Source organism: Bufo gargarizans, chromosome 2 (assembly GCF_014858855.1).
Source record: "Bufo gargarizans isolate SCDJY-AF-19 chromosome 2, ASM1485885v1, whole genome shotgun sequence".
In the NCBI taxonomy this organism is placed as follows: domain Eukaryota; kingdom Metazoa; phylum Chordata; class Amphibia; order Anura; family Bufonidae; genus Bufo; species Bufo gargarizans.
Genome location: NC_058081.1, coordinates 622,125,961 through 622,143,113, shown reverse-complemented (window position 1 = coordinate 622,143,113; position 17,153 = coordinate 622,125,961). Strand labels below are relative to the sequence as shown.

Sequence of the window (17,153 nt, the reverse complement as noted above, 5' to 3'; positions counted from 1 at the left end):
TTCTGAAGTACTTGCTAACACAGAGCTGCCAATGAGATTCTCAGACTGAGGGTTCCTTCTCCTTTATGTGCATTATTTTACATTTGGAAACATTGAACTGCAGTATCCATTGTTTGGACCATTTAGAAAAAGATTTTGCTTTATTATATATGTTACAAACCCCTCAAGGAATATCAACCCTATTACACACTTTTGTGTCATCAACAAACAGCCAAACCTTACCTACCAAACCTTCTTCTATGTTGCCTACAAATATATTAAAAACAATAGGACCCAGGACTGGTCCTTGAGGTATGCCACGTGTGACATGTCTCTCCTTAGAATGTACTGCATTAAAAATAACACTCAGATATCAACTGCAGATCCACTGAACTATCCAGGGATTAAGTCCAATCTTCAATAATTTATATATCAGCTCATTATGTGGCACCATATCAAAGGCTTTGCTAAAATTGAGGTAGGCAATATCCATGGCACCTCCTTCAGCCAACACTTTTGTGACATAGTCAAAGAAATCAATAAGATTAGTTTGAAATGATCGGCCCTCTGTAAATCCATGCTGTTTTGGGTCCAATAGGTTGTTGGTTTTCAGGTGATCGATTATTTTCTTTTTTAGGAGGTTTCCATTATTTCTACTACTACAGATGTCAAGTTCACTATTTTTAAATTCTTTATTTAAGCAGTTTCAACAAAGGCAAGTACAAAAGTCTCGTCATCATAGTAAAACATATCAGAACGAAGACCTGTATGGAGAATCATCTGTTACATAACAGTTTCATCATCATCAAAATAAAACATGTCAAAGAATGACCTGTGTGGAGAGTCATCTGTAACATTTCCATTTCAGCACTATTGTGCGCAGTCCATAACAGTGCTTCAAGCTATCAATCTTATCTTAAATACTGTATAATCAATAAGACAGTAGGAGGGAGACAAACCGCAATACATGGGGAGGAGTTATAGGGAAAGGGGGAGGGAAAAAAAAAGGGGGGGGATGAATAAAGTAAGAAAAAGGGTCTCTATTATGTTAATAGAGCATGGTACTCTGGTGTGCCCTGGAAGGTGAACCATGGAGTTCATGCCGAGACAAATGCCTTGTGAGAGTTTTTCAGGGTAGCTGTTAGTTCCTCCATTCTCAGGATATCCTCTATCTTGTTGACCCAAAGGTTTATAGCAGGTGGGGAAGGTGATTTCCATCTGGCTGGGATACAGGCCCTAGCTGCGTTGACCAGGTGACGCAATATTGATTTGTATAGTAGGCGGTTAGGTAGGTCCAAGAGGAGTAATAAAAAGAAGCTCAGAGTGTTCAGAATGGCAAAGGAAAAGACCATGGTCTTTGATACGATGGAGATAAAACATCTCTAGGGGCTGAGTGGTCTTGGCGTCTTGAACCTAATACTCGATGGATTCTGTTCAGTTCTATTTCGGCATCTGGAGATCTAGCTAGGAGAGAGTTGAAAATGCAGGTAACTACTTTACGCAGATCAGAAGCAGGCACCTCCTCTGGAATCCCACGTAGTTTGATGTTGCATCGTCCTCTGTTTTCTTGGTAGTCTACTTGCATTAGTATGTGTCTGTTCAAAGCCTTCTGTGCGTCCAAATTTTCTTCAACTGTAGTAAGGTGGGATTCTAGTGCAGACAAGACCTGTATTTGTGTGGCTACTTGAGTGGAGATGTTGCACAGGTCTGATTTGACAGCACAAATGGCTTGTTTGAATTCCACCCGTGATATCATGGCTTCCATATCATGTTTAGTCGGCAGGTTACCCAGGGCAGGGCCCATATATCTTTAATTTTGTGCATTTAGAATGCTGAAGAGGCAGAGAATGAGGATTCAGAGAACTCTGAGTAAGCAGGGGTTTGGAAAAGTACAGGCGTAGACAGGGGGTCTAGCAGGTTGTCAGGTGCAGGGGAAGGTCTACCATTAGTGTCTGGAGCAAAGTCCTTAGCCATAGGGCAAAGGGAGCCCCGGTGAGTCATCTGGGTATGTCTCCTGTCTTCCATCTGGAGTGATATGTCTCTAGATTTATCTCTGGGCAATGGCAGTATGGAATGTGGCGATTTTGTGAACACTGGTGCTGGAGAGGCTGGGAAGCGTGCAGGTGAAGTGTCAGTCACCAGGCCTGTCGCTATGCTTGTGCCCATCAGCGGTAAGTCTCCCTGTGACATGGAGGAGAGAGGCTGTGGTGTTGTGGCAGACGCTGGGAGCTGTGGAGGCAGCTGTTCTGGAGCTGAGGGTCCTCCATGAGGAGCGTAGCTCGGCAGCGCTGTTCTCGTGGTTTCCCGCTCTGCAGTCGGCGCCATCTTGGATCCTGTGGTCAAGGTCTGGCTGAAATAGCCCACCATTTGAGGTTCTGGGGCCAGGAAAGAGGAGCCCTGGCGCCCCGATCGTCTGACCATCCTTTCTTAAAGCTGGTAGTGTCCGGCTGACCATTAAATAGATAAGTTGGAGAGGCCCAGGGTCCGGGAGCTCAGCGCTGTGTGTCTTCACGGCTACATGCTCAGGCCACGCCCCCCGTCAAGTTCACTTTTCTGTAGTTTCCAGCTTCCCCTCTGCTACCTTTCTTGTGGTAGGGTACTACACTGGCCGTTCTTAATCTCACCTGTTAAGAGGGACTGGTTAAACAAATCTGTTAGAGGAGCAGCAATCACACAGTGGAGTTCTGTAAGGACTCTGGGGTGGATGCCATCTGGACCTATTGCCTTGTTTGACTTTAAGCCTGCCAATTCACCTATAACATCAGCCTCCAAAAACACTGGAGCTCCACTCTTACAACCACTGGAACTGCCATGCTCATGCACACTGTAAATACTAGTTCATCAGTGATGACATCACCAGCCCGGCCATCATGATTTATTCAATGTTTCTTCAATCAAGATGGCTGTGACGGCCTCTCTACGAGCCAATAGATGAGATGAGGTGAGTATGTATTTTTTTTGTTTATAACCCCTGAAAGGCCTTAATATTGCTGTCAGATGCCGCAATCGGCGTTGAATGCAGAATCTGAGGGGTTCAATGACGGGGGTGGCGTGCTACATACAATGGGATGTGATTCATGATGAATAATTTGGGAAATCAAAACTGGTGTAAAGAAAAACTGACTTAGCTGCCCACAGCAAAAAAAATTAATAAGACTCCATGTTTCATTTTTCAGTGCTCCTTTGGAAGATGAAAGGGTCAATAGGATTGGTTGCCTATCTTTTGTACCAGTTTTCATAAATCTCCCCCACTGTCTGCATGTGTAATGTTAAATTAGATCATAATATTAAAGGAATATGTTTAAAATAAAAATTCCTTTTGTTTGGTGCCTACTTCTATGCAGACCTGTGTGTCTACATGGCAATGGACAACAAACAAATCATCTAATCCTAGAGGTGCTACTATGGACATAGCCTTTAATACATTCACAGGCATTGACTGTGCTGTCATAAGTCAACACATTCCTTTTGTAATTCAGCATCATATGGAGCATGCCACAATTTTCTTCTCACTGATGCACATGCCTATGAGGAAAAACCTCCATCTCCTGGGCCTTATAATAATGGGTATATTACGGGCCATATTCAAGATTCTCATCGCTTCTGTGTGCATGAGACCTAATGCCATATAAACTTGACATTTATATACAATATATGTTGTAAGATAAAGTACTGTAAAATATTATAGTAATTATATTCCTGTTGTAATTCATTGTTCTTTTCCCTTGGTTAAGATTAATGATGGTTAATAACTGCTCAGTGACTGAATTTATTCTTCTTGGGTTTCCATCTCTCGTCCCTGTGCAAATAACATTATTTTATATATTTCTTATGTTTTACATGTTAACACTTAGTGGAAATTTCTTCATCATTCTTGTAACTTCAGCCTCTAAAACCCTTCACACTCCAATGTATTTTTTTCTATGGAATTTATCTGTTCTTGAGATCTTCTACACATCTGTTACCATTCCAAAAATGCTTCTTAACTTCATACTGGGGACCACCTCCATCAAATTTAATGCGTGTGTGTCACAAGTGTTTTTTTTCATTGCACTTGGCAGCATAGAGTGCACATTACTTGCAGTAATGGCTTACGACCGATATGTTGCTATATGTAATCCATTACAATATGTCCTGATCATGAACAGTACAACCTGTAAAGCACTAGTTGGTGGATCCTTGATCAGTGGCTTCCTTAATTCTATGGTCCACACTATCTGTACATTCCAATTATCCTTCTGCTCCTCCAACATGATAAACCAGTTCTTCTGTGACATCCCGCCATTGCTAAAGGTGGCTTGTGGCAATACTTTTCCCAGTGAGGTTGTTCTTTTCACGGTTGGAGGAGCTTATGGTTTTGGCTCATTTCTTTCAACCATAATATCCTATATCCACATTATCTCCACAATTTTGGAAATTAAATCTACAGAAGGTCGGAAGAAGGCCTTCTCTACCTGTACATCCCATCTTACTGTTGTAACATTATTCTTCGGGACATCTTTTTTTGCCTATCTGAAGCCTACATCTAAGTATTCATCAGAAGAAGGAAAGCTGATTCCTGTGTTTTATGCTGTTATTACACCTACCCTAAATCCAATAATATACACATTAAGGAATAAGGAATTTAAAAATGCATTTAGGAAAATTATGGGGTTGAAATTTTAGAAGTTATGGGGTGTGGCCATGTGCATTGATATTGATAACCTGAGATACAAGTCATGCTATAACCTGACATTGATTAGCTGTCAATAGTTCTAACCTTCAAGAGATTGTCCTCTGAATAGGACCATAAAATGAGTGGATATATGCAATTTTGCTTTTAAAGAGGCATGTTGGTAAGTATTGTATTGCCAAGTAGAATTTTTAATGGCGGCAATAGGCATAGAAACAGGCGTAGAAAATTATAAATGAGATGGGCCTGCTAACTCGCCCTTTTCCCTGCCCACAACACGCCTACATTTTTTAGACCTGGTGTGAGCATCAGAAAAGGGGAAAAAGTCACAGATTGTGGCGCAAATAACATTTTTGCTGCATTTTGTGACAAATATACACCAAAAGTGGTGTGTATCTGTTTGTAAATGACCCCCAATGCACATAGTGTAAACTGTGTCACTGTTTCCAAAATAACCAATACCATAAGATGCTCATAATATTTATCTGTCATGATATTCATTACGTCTTCCAACGAATGCAATAAATAGTAATGGCACCAATGAAATCTACAAATAATCCTACAAAAACAATGTAATACACAGCTCTGCCTGTAACTGTAAAAAAAATAAAAAAAAAGAGAGAAAATTAGTCTTCCCTGCTATTTTGCTTTTCTTGAATGCAGCACAGAGTGGAATATTTTTTCCTAAGACTCCTCCATAAGACCAGCCCACCTAGAATAGTAAATTAATGATTAGCATGTTTAATTACCAAGCTATTTGAATTCCTCTCACAGCTCACACTTGTGTAATAAAAATCGATGAATAACTGCAAAGATTATTGAGAGGGTATATATCTGCTGCCGTCGGACTTGAGGAAAGCAAAATTACAGGTACGACAAATTTTCTGTTTTCTCTTCATCCTCAGGCAACACAGAGCTGCATATAAAAAGCAAGGCAGGGTTCCTTAGAAGCCATTAGGGATAGCCTGCAGTGCTATGCATGGGATATTTGTTTGGCCAGGAGGCTGCACTGCAGATACTTGAAGAATAATATGGGCGTTTTTTTTTTTAAACCAAGGGGTGGTACTCTACAGGCAGATTATGCCCTTCTTCAGTAGATTCTACTTGTAGAAGTTCTTCAGATGCAAAGTGTTAAGCAAGACTCTTAATTCTGTAATGATTCCTCTATTAATTTCTAAGTTATGAACCAGAGCCTGTTGAGATGAAGATGATAAAAAGTTTAGAAACCTTCATTAAGCAGTAGGTCTTATGTGGAAGAAACACCCAAAGTTCTCTCTCAAAGTAATGGAAACTAGACCCTGCGAGGCCAATAGAAGCATAATGAATGTTGTTTTTTCTTCTGAGATCCAGAGGAAGGATGAACAGGAGATAGTAGCTTCAGCTGAAAGAAAGATGATTTACCAGAAGATCAGCAGCCTGTAAAGACACAGATTTTCCAAATTACAGCTGAGCTAGTTGGCCATACATTCGTTACCAGAGCTCAGGGCCGGTTTGAGACCAAATGTGGCCCCAAATCTTGTAATAATGTAGACAGAAAATGAAAAACAAAAAAATTAGTGGCAATTCTGGAGGAGCTGCTCAGCCCATGACACTGTAGCGTGTCTTTAGTTAGGGGAGCAGCCCGACCGCATGTGGACCGCAGTAATCGACTAACCCCAGCAAAATATGCATACAATGGAGGATATCGACGCGGTCCACATGCACCACAGGAGCAAACTACACAGAATGTAGTAATCATAGAGAACACACAGAGAGAATGCACCAAACAGATATAACACTGACTATGCTGGCAAGACATAAGTAAAGGTATTAAAAGCTGAGACTTTCGCCAATATGTTCCAGTCATGGAGATATCGGAGCCCACATGCACCACGTCACGGTTTCTCAGCATGGCAAGGGGTCCTAACCACTGCTCTGACTATGGTGTGAACACGGTCTGGGGATGGTATAATTCAGCTCACAGCCAAGCTCCCCACAATTGCCCAGCATAAATGCTGTGGTGGTACAATGTGGATGAAGCCAGGCCGTGAGCCACACCCACACCAGACCATGTGGGGGAGGTTACCAGGTGCAAAAAAGTGCTAGAGTGCCAAGTGAAGGCAAACACACTCAAATCTAACAAGACAGAAAATGAAAAACAAAAAAATTAGTGGCAATTCTGGAGGAGCTGCTCAGCCCATTTACTTATGTCTTGCCAGCATAGTCAGTGTTATATCTGTTTGGTGCATTCTCTCTGTGTGTTCTCTATGATTGCTACATTCTGTGTAGTTTGCTCTTGTGGTGCATGTGGACCGCGTCGATATCCTCCATTGTATGCATATTTTGCTGGGGTTAGTCGATTACTGCGGTCCACATGCGGTCGGGCTGCTCCCCTAACTAAAGACACGCTACAGTGTCATGGGCTGAGCAGCTCCTCCAGAATTGCCACTAATTTTTTGTTTTTCATTTTCTGTCTTGTTAGATTTGAGTGTGTTTGCCTTCACTTGGCACTCTAGCACTTTTTTGCACCTGGTAACCTCCCCCACATGGTCTGGTGTGGGTGTGGCTCACGGCCTGGCTTCATCCACATTGTACCACCACAGCATTTATGCTGGGCAATTGTGGGGAGCTTGGCTGTGAGCTGAATTATATCATCCCCAGACCGTGTTCACACCATAGTCAGAGCAGTGGTTAGGACCCCTTGCCATGCTGAGAAACCGTGACGTGGTGCATGTGGGCTCCGATATCTCCATGACTGGAACATATTGGCGAAAGTCTCAGCTTTTAATACCTTTACTTATGTCTTGCCAGCATAGTCAGTGTTATATCTGTTTGGTGCATTCTCTCTGTGTGTTCTCTTTGTAATAATGTACCAACAACACAGTCACATTCCATCGATTCCAGACCAGATTTACACCCAATAAAGCCCCTCACACAGATCTGCACCCTCATGGCCCCACAATACACCAAATGTCCCCCCCCCCACAAATTTACACCCTATAAAGTCATATGTAACACCCCAGAGTGGTGTTACCACTCCTTCGCCCTGCTACTATCTCTAATGGGCTAAAAAAACGTTATTTTATGTATTTTTGTCCAATGTTCATTCCTAATATCTTTATGCAACTGTTATGTTCATGTAATATGCCTGGTTCACCAGCAGGTGGCAGCATTTTTGGCAGAGCTATCTTAGACAGAATGGAATTCACCATTCCATTCTTCCCCCTTTGGGCAGAAGTGGGCCAGTCCTGCTTGCTACCAGAAGGAGGTGGGGCAGTTCTGGTTTGTGCTGGTTGAGACTCCATGTTGGAGCTGCCAGGATTCTAACCTATTCCTTGGCTGAAGAAAAGTGTGACTAAAGTGAGGTGCAGCATAAGGAAGCAGCCAAGTTACCAAGTCAGCTTGTCAGTACAGTAGAGTGAGAGAAAGATAGAGCAAAGTTGAGTTTGCCTGCCAATTTAATTCTAAAGCCTGCTGGGACCAAGACAAAGCTTGAAGACTGTTTCTGATGAACGTTTATTAAAGTAAAGCTGCTGTTCAACTACATACATGGTCTGGACTCAATCTTTCTTTTAAATCCCTCAATTATTCCCCCTATTTATTGCATCGGAGCCAAAGCCTGGGGTCCAGTAGTATCCAGGTAGGAGCACCATGACACATAAAGAGACTTTTAGGCTGCACTACACCACTTGGCATTTCCTACACCTTGGATGCGTTATAGAGGGCCCTGGGGGAGGTGCCCGTTGCACATACATACACAGCTCTGCACCCTCATGGCCCCCAGAATATGCCAAATGCACCCCCTCACAGATTTACACCCCAAAAACCCCCACACACAGATCTACACCCTCATGGGCCCCAAAATACACCACATTCCCCCTCCCCTCACAGAAATGAGTTCCTCTCCCTCACAAAAATCTATAGCAATGGAGCGGGTTGTCATACAGCATGTACCCCAGGATTGCACTTCACACCACTAGACCCTCCCTCACATGGCTGCTTGCAGGCATATAAAAAAAAAATTCTCCCAAAATACCTCCACATACACCAGCAGTCTGTGCAGAAAGAAAACTTTGTCCTGTACCCATGTTACTATTAACCCCTTCCTGACAGCCACCGTACATGTACGGTGCATGTCGGGTCTTTAAAGATGGTGCCCACTCAGGAGTGCAGCGGGCACCATAGCAACCGGGTGCCTGCTGTTTCATATAGCTATGATTGCGGCTAATGTCCGCGATCTGTGGCAATGCTGACTGTGGACACTTAACCACCCAGATAACGTGGTCAAATGTGACCACGACATCTGAGAGTGTTAAAAACCTGAAGCAGCGGAGATTGGGGAAAGCGCCCTGTTCTAATAATGGACTGGAGCCTGTACTAGGCTTCCAGGCTCAATATTAGTATATCCCAGTTTAGGCCACTATGTGGCAGCACTGAACTGTTATATAGTAATTTCTATACAGAATAATGGAGCAATTTCCCTTATTCTGTATACCGTATTTGTGCCGTATAAGACGCACCTGCCCATAAGACGCACATAGGTTTTAGAGGAGGACAATAAGATAAAAGATAAAATATTTTTCATTAGACCTCAGATCAGACCAGCAATCAGACCTCAGATCAGACCCCCAATGTTGATAAGACCTCAGATCAGACCCACAATCAGACCTCAGCTCAAACCCCAATGTGAATGACCCCCAATCAGAACTCAGACAGAGCCTCAATATAAATAAGACCCCAATTCAGACCTCAGATGAGACCCCCATGCCTCAGATCAGCCCCTCATATCAGCCCCAATGCCTCATATCGGCTCCCCATGCCTCATATCAGCCCCCCATACTTCATATCAGTCCCCATGCCATTTATAAGCCCCCATGCCTTATATCTGTCCCATGCCATATATCCACCTCCATGCCTTCTTAATGGAAGCGCTCATTAGTACTCGCCCCATAAGAAGCAATAACATTTTTCCCTTACTTTGGGGGGAAATAAAGTGCGTCTTATGGGGTGATAAATACGGTAACTTGCAATCTAATTATTGCAAGTTGTGGTCCACTTGGGGACCTAACAAAAAGTAAAAAAAATTTTAAGTCAAAAAAGTTTTGAAGAATATAAAAAAATAAAACATTATAAAAGTTCAAATCGCCTCCCTTTCCCTAAAATAAAAATGAACAAACAATTAAAAAAAATAATAACATGGGCATTGCCGTGTAAAAAAGCACATACTATTAAAATATAGAAAAAGCTGGTGAATGGTTATACTATGAATGGCGTAACGGAAAAAAAATAAGAATGGCCGCTTTGCTCTTTTTTCATTACTTTATCTTCCCCCAAAAATGTAATAAAAAATGATCAAAAAGTCATACACATGCCAAAATGGTATTGTCAAAAACTACAGCTTGTAGACATAACTATAAAAAAGGTAATGGGGGTCAGAATATGGTGATGAAAAGAAAAAAAAAAAATTTCCAAAGTTTTAATATTTTATTTTCAGTATTAAAACGTAAGAAAAACTATCCATATTTGGTATAGACAGATTCATACTGACCTGGACAATTAAAAACACAAGTCAGTTTTACTGCTTGGCAAATGCCCAAAAAAAAAAATGTAAAACTAACTAAAACCAAAAAAAAAAAAATGTAAAACTAACTAAAACCAAAAAAAAAAAAAAAGTTATGGTTCTGGGAAGGCAGGGAGCAAAAAATGAAAACGCAAAAATGGAAAAGGAGGATGAGGTGCCAACAGGTTTGGGCTCTTCACAGAAAGTCCTGACGCTAGCGTCCTGGCATTTTGAGCACTGACTGAGGCTGGGCTTGCTGTAGTAAGTGGGCCTATAGAGGTCCTGAGTGGGGGTGCTGTTAGGGTTGCCACCTTTCCCAACAAAAAATACCGGCCAAGTTTACATGTTAAAAATGTTGGTGTCGTTTGGTGCATATCTTAACACACGTGTTATTAGATCATATTTTACTTTTTGCTCCTTTTTTTCATTAAAATCTACCTTTTCACTGTTGTGGACAGCCGGTGTATTTAACTTTTATTTAGCCTCTATATTTGAAGTGTTTCTGCCGAGATTCAAACCCACAACCATCTACATTAAAGGCAAGAACTTTAATTACTGAGCGATAGAGCTCAATGTTGAACTGGCTAAAAACTTCAGTAGTAGTTTCCCATATATTATATTTTCATATATATCAGCCACAGCCATATAAGAAATTATAGCAGGCACTCCATATATCAACATATAGCAGGGACTCCCAAGACATATATGGAGTCAGAGCATGGACACCTACGCAGGCTCCCTCACTTCAGGCAGGTTACCCCAGATATCTAAATAATAAGTAATACCTAAGATTTAACGTTTATCAATCTGTCTAAAAGCTATATGAGCGACCAGTTTTAAAAATCACTATTGCCTGTGCTCAGTAGTAATGCCGATAAGTGGCTAAAGGACTGGGTGGTGTCCATATAATGCATAGACTCCATCTCTAGATTTTCTACTTCCTAAGTTAAAGAGTTACAAAACTTACATCCATCTATGACCAGGATACTCGAGATGGTTCATGACACAACTGCACAATCTGGGATAGACATATGTTTCTTGTACAGATGTTCTGCTGGGAAGTCTCACCAGGGTTGCTAGAGCTGGACAACTTATCCCAAATTCCTGGACAGCCAAAACTGTAAGGAATGATAAAGAGTATAAGTAATACATGTCTATAGCTCATTATACTGATAAGAACTCTGTGAGCTGTAAAATGATAATTGCCATCAAAATAATCTATTCAGGTACCACAAGCCTCAAAAAATACATAGGACACAGGAAAAAAGTTGCCTATTTTTACGGACTGATAAAAAATTTCTGGACAGTTGGCAAATCTTAGTCTCACCATCTACAAATAAACCAAAAGTTAAATCAGAACAAGAACTGATAATCTTCAGGCCGCAGAAGCATAACAGCAGACATAGACATAACCGATGCAAGGGGTGCAATATACTTATAGGCAAAGGTCTACCTGCAAGACTAAGGCCCCTTTCACACGGGCGAGTTTTCCGTGCGGGTGCGATCCGTGCGGCGAACGTATGGCACCCGCACTAAATCCTGACCCATTCATTTCTATGGGGCTGTGCACATGAGCGATGTTTTTAACGCATCACTTGTGCGTTCAGTTGAAATCGCAGCATGCTCTATATTGTCCGATTTTGACGTGACGCAGGCCCCATAGAAGTGAATGGGGTGTGTGAAAATCGGATGGCATCCGCAAGCAAGTACGGATGCCGTGCGATTTGCACGCATGGTTCCTAGGAGACGATCGGGATGGAGACCCGATCATTATTATTTTACCTTATAACATGGTTATAAGGGAAAATAATAGCATTCTGAATGCAGAATGCATAGTAAACCAGCGCTAGAGGGGTTAAAAAAATAAAAAAATAATTTAACTCACCTTAGTCCACTTGCTCGCGAAGCCGGCATCTCCTTCTGTATCCTCTGCGCTGAAGTTGAACAGGACCTGGGGTGAGCTGCTCCATTAAATATCGGTTAAGGACCTTCGATGACGTCACTCCGGTCATCACATGGTCTTTTACCATGGTGAATCACTATGGTAAAAGATCATGTGACGTACCATGTGATGACCGCCGTAGTGACGTCATCGAAGGTCCTTAACCGATATTTAATGGAGCAGCTCACCCCAGGTCCTGTTCAACTTCAGCGCAGAGGATACAGAAGGAGATGCCGGCTTCGCGAGCAAGTGGACTAAGGTGAGTTAAATTATTTTTTATTTTTTTTAACCCCTCTAGCGCTGGTTTACTATGCATTCTGTATTCAGAATGCTATTATTTTCCCTTATAACCATGTTATAAGGGAAAATAATACAATCTTCAGAACATCAATCACAAGCCCGAACTTCTATGAAGAAGTTCGGGTTTGGGTACCAAACATGCGCGATTTTTCTCACGCGAGTGCAACGCATGACAATGTTTTGCACTTGCGCAGAAAAAATCGCGCATTTTCCCGCAACGCACCCGGCTCTTATCCGGGCAAAAAAACTGATGCCCGTGTGAAAGAGGCCTAAGAGATCCTGAGTCAGGACTCCATACAATATAAAACTAAACCCTGCACACACAGTAGAGGCCGAAGGACTTATTAATGCTTGCTAAAAGTAAACTCTTCACTGATATTGACTGGTCTGGGGTATACGTTCCACCTATCAAAAATAATATCACTGTTAATCGGAACGCTATAATAGCTGCTAAAACTAATACTTTATTGATTCACAAAAGAGGGAAAGGGGAAGGGGACTAAATCTATATATAAAATTCTAGGACACACCTAGCCACCATTGATTTAGTGTATGAGGACACGTGAAGCCGCATGAGGCAGCAACATTACAACGTGGATGGGGTCGCAAGAAGGTCCACTACTAGTGCGATACTGAAGGCTGAGTCGTAGGACCATGCGGTCGTATTGGATCCAATCAACCTGAGGTATGCACCGTATTGTGGACAACGTGCTCTGTACCATTACCAGCTGATAGTGCCCTAAACTAAAGTTAGTAAGCTAATCCGTTGATAGACATCTGCCCACAGAAGCCGACCTCATATATAACCACCCGTTCAGGTTGAATCAGATGTATGAGTGTCGGCCCTGCAGGCACGAATCAAGGGACACTGATCTAAGCTGGATGGAACAGACAGGCTTGATTGCAGTTGCTCATCAGCTGCAGAGGGCTGCGATCCCACAGACCTCAGCTGCAGTGTGGGCGCAATGCAAGTCTCATATGGCAAACATGTGTTCGTCCCCACAGCGCTCGACGCGTTTCGCCACTATGTGGCTCGTCAGGAGCATGAGTATGTGGGTATGGGACAAACAGAATAAGCTGCTAAACCTCCATAGCAGAGGCTGCAGCTGTCAGCACGGAGTGGCCGTGCAGGGGTGCCTGCAGGGCCGACACTCATACATCTGATTCAACCTGAACGGGTGGTTATATATGAGGTCGGCTTCTGTAGGCAGATGTCTATCAACGGATTAGCTTACTAACTTTAGTTTAGGGCACTATCAGCTGGTAATGGTACAGAGCACGTTGTCCACAATACGGTGCATACCTCAGGTTGATTGGATCCAATACGACCGCATGGTCCTACGACTCAGCCTTCAGTATCGCACTAGTAGTGGACCTTCTTGCGACCCCATCCACGTTGTAATGTTGCTGCCTCATGCGGCTTCACGTGTCCTCATACACTAAATCAATGGTGGCTAGGTGTGTCCTAGAATTTTATATATAGATTTAGTCCCCTTCCCCTTTCCCTCTAAAAGTAAACTCCACATACATCATAGATGCTATAGCTGTGTCATAGGAGAACATCAGATCTCAGACACACATGGAGTCAATATCTGTGGAGATTCCAGCACCGGAGCCAGGGAGGCTACTGCATATCCTGTGAGACTCTCATAAATAAATAGAACAGTTAGAACAATAGCATGTATTTGCCTGCAGATGTAATCTGTCTAATGGCTCTGGAGACAGCTAAGAGATCTTATACAGAACAGAGCCCTGACAATACATCTGGGAAAAAAACACATAAGACTAGCAGTGACCACTATGGAGGTGACTGGGAGTCTGTATTCATAAGACAACTGTATGATGGAGGAGATAAAGTAAAGATTCTTCATCTTAGAGGAGAACTGCTCACTGTAGTGATATGTACACAGATATCGCCCTAGACATGCCTATGCCACAAGAGTGACATCACAACATGGCACCGTATACTCAAAAATGGCCTGGGCATGTGCTGGCAAGGAACACTAGCCACTCTGTCTCACATTAAAACAGAATGCACAAATATGCTGTTACTGACAGGATAACTCAGATTCTTCTTGATGCTGCACTTCACTCTGTAGTCTGACTTATCTTCAGCCGAGGAACTAATCTCCTGGCTCTTGAGGCTTTAAGCTTTTGCCTCCATGGCTAGCAGAGCTTAGGGTGCTCTGGCTGGCATGGGCACATCCATCAGAGACGTGCCCCTGCACACCCTTCCCCTTGCAGGGGGTAAACCTAAACTGGAACTAACCGCTCCCCTCCCTTTCTGCAGGAAGTAGGACTAGCCCACTTCTCTCCAGAGGTGGGTTAGAATGGAATGGTAAGTTCCATTCTATATAAGTACAGCCAAAATCCAGACCGGTATTTAAAATCCGGTCTGGTATTTGACCTCACCTGGCTATAAGTCAGCCCAGCAGCACATGGGAGGAAAATACCTGTTTTCCCAGACCAAACCTCTCACTGTGTCACAGAATGCACATTGTATAGGACCTGGACAAAAACACATAGATAAGATGACATTATGTTAGCCCATTAGAGATAGTAGCAGGGTGCAGTAGTGGTAACACCACTCTGGGGTGTTACACAATGAAAATCTATTGTTTTGTGTGCAAAAATATAAAACAATTTACAAACTATGTAACTATTTATAACTATTTAGTTATAACTATTGTAACTGTAACACACCAGAGAATAAAGTTATAATGTCACTTATACAACATGGTAAATAGCATAAAAACAAACCCAGAAAGACAACATTGGAATTTCCATCTTTTTACACCCTTATCCCCTACACAAGTTATACGATATACTGTATATATACACACATATGCACAATTATGCAACTTCCCTCTACACATATACATAGTACATAGTACATATACACTCACCTAAAGAAATATTATGAACACCTGTTCTATTTCTCATTAATGCGATTATCTAGTCAACCAATCACATGGCAGTTGCTTCAATGCATGTAGGGTTGTGGTCCTGGTCAAGACAATCTCCTGAACTCCAAACTGAATGTCAGAATGGGAAAGAAAGGTGATTTAAGCAATTTTGAGCGTGGCATGGTTGTTGGTGCCAGACGGGCCGGTCTGAGTATTTCACAATCTGCTCAGTTACTGGGATTTTCACGCACAACCATTTCTAGGGTTTACAAAGAATGGTGTGAAAAGGGAAAAACATCCAGTATGCGGCAGTCCTGTGGGCGAAAATGCCATGTTGATGCTAGAGGTCAGAGGAGAATGGGCCGACTGATTCAAGCTGATAGAAGAGCAACGTTTACTGAAATAACCACTCGTTACAACCGAGGTATGCAGCAAAGCATTTGTGAAGCCACAACACGCACAACCTTGAGGCGGATGGGCTACAACAGCAAAAGACCCCACCGGGTACCACTCATCTCCACTACAAATAGGAAAAAGAGGCTGCAATTTGCACGAGCTCACCAAAATTTGACTGTTGAAGACTGGAAAAATGTTGCCTGGTCTGATAAGTCTCGATTTCTGTTGAGACATTCAAATGGTAGAGTCTGAATTTGGCATAAACAGAATGAGAACATGTATCCATCATGCCTTGTTACCACTGTGCAGGTGGTGTAATGGTGTGGGGGATGTTTTATGGGCACACTTCAGGCCCCTTAGTGCCAATTGGCCATTGTTTAAATGCCACGGGCTACCTTAGCATTGTTTCTGACCATGTCCATCCCTTCATGACCACCATGTACCATCCTCTGATGGCTACTTCCAGCAGGATAATGCACCATGTCACAAAGCTCGAATCATTTCAAATTGGTTTCTTGAACATGACAATGAGTTCACTGTACTAAAATGGCCTCCACAGTCACCAGATCTCAACCCAATAGAGCATCTTTGGGATGTGGTGGAACGGGAGCTTCGTGCCCTGGATGTGCATCCCTCAAATCTCCATCAACTGCAAGATGCTATCCTATCAATATGGGCCAACATTTCTAAAGAATGCTATCAGCACCTTGTTGAATCAATGCCACGTAGAATTAAGGCAGTTCTGAAGGCAAAAGGGGGTCCAACACCGTATTAGTATGGTGTTCCTAATAATTCTTTAGGTGAGTGTATATATTCACAGATGCTTGGGGCACATCTATAAACACATACACATACAATTAAATACTATTAGAAAGGCTCCACCAGCAAACTACTGGAGCTCAGCCTTTCAGTTACCAGCTGAAAAAAGACAAATAAATCAAATAATAATATAGGCTGGCTCACAGTATTTTTGCATCAAATACAATATTTATTAATATAAAATACAACTACGTAAATATCAACATATCAGCACAAATACATATACGTGTATATTGTATAGATATATACAGTGCGAAGCTCACGCACTAAACTATACAGACTGGAGTACTCCTAAAAAATAGATAAGACCTTATGGCTATACTGGACCTGCAAACTTTCAGTTGAAATCACAGAAAATGTCCACAGACTATATATCAATTTGCCTGTTCGTTGGAACCGAACAGGTTCAATAGCGCATTCTACATTCAACTACTGAGGAAGGAACAACGTTCCGAAACGCGTCTAGTGTGTATTAGACCAAGGCTACTGGTGCGGTTTTTATCCTGCTAAACAAAAGGATTTTTTCAGCCATCGAAAGAAACCCTATGCTATTATCTACCTGTCCGCTTGTATACCAACGCTACAGAACAGAGTCAAACG

At 42.3% G+C, this 17,153-nt stretch overlaps 1 protein-coding gene across 1 annotated transcript; it reads left to right on the top strand.

The window, feature by feature from the left end:
• Positions 1 to 3,717: 3,717 nt before the first annotated feature.
• LOC122926218 (olfactory receptor 5V1-like) lies at positions 3,718 to 4,644 on the top strand. Its single transcript, XM_044277591.1, has one exon. It carries the CDS (start codon positions 3,718 to 3,720, stop codon positions 4,642 to 4,644), a length of 927 nt encoding a protein of 308 aa, XP_044133526.1.
• Positions 4,645 to 17,153: the final 12,509 nt, after the last annotated feature.

Excerpts from the sequence above, each read along its gene's own strand:
- LOC122926218 (XM_044277591.1), top strand. The coding sequence starts at position 3,718 with ATGATGGTTAATAACTGCTCAGTGACTGAATTTATTCTTCTTGGGTTT.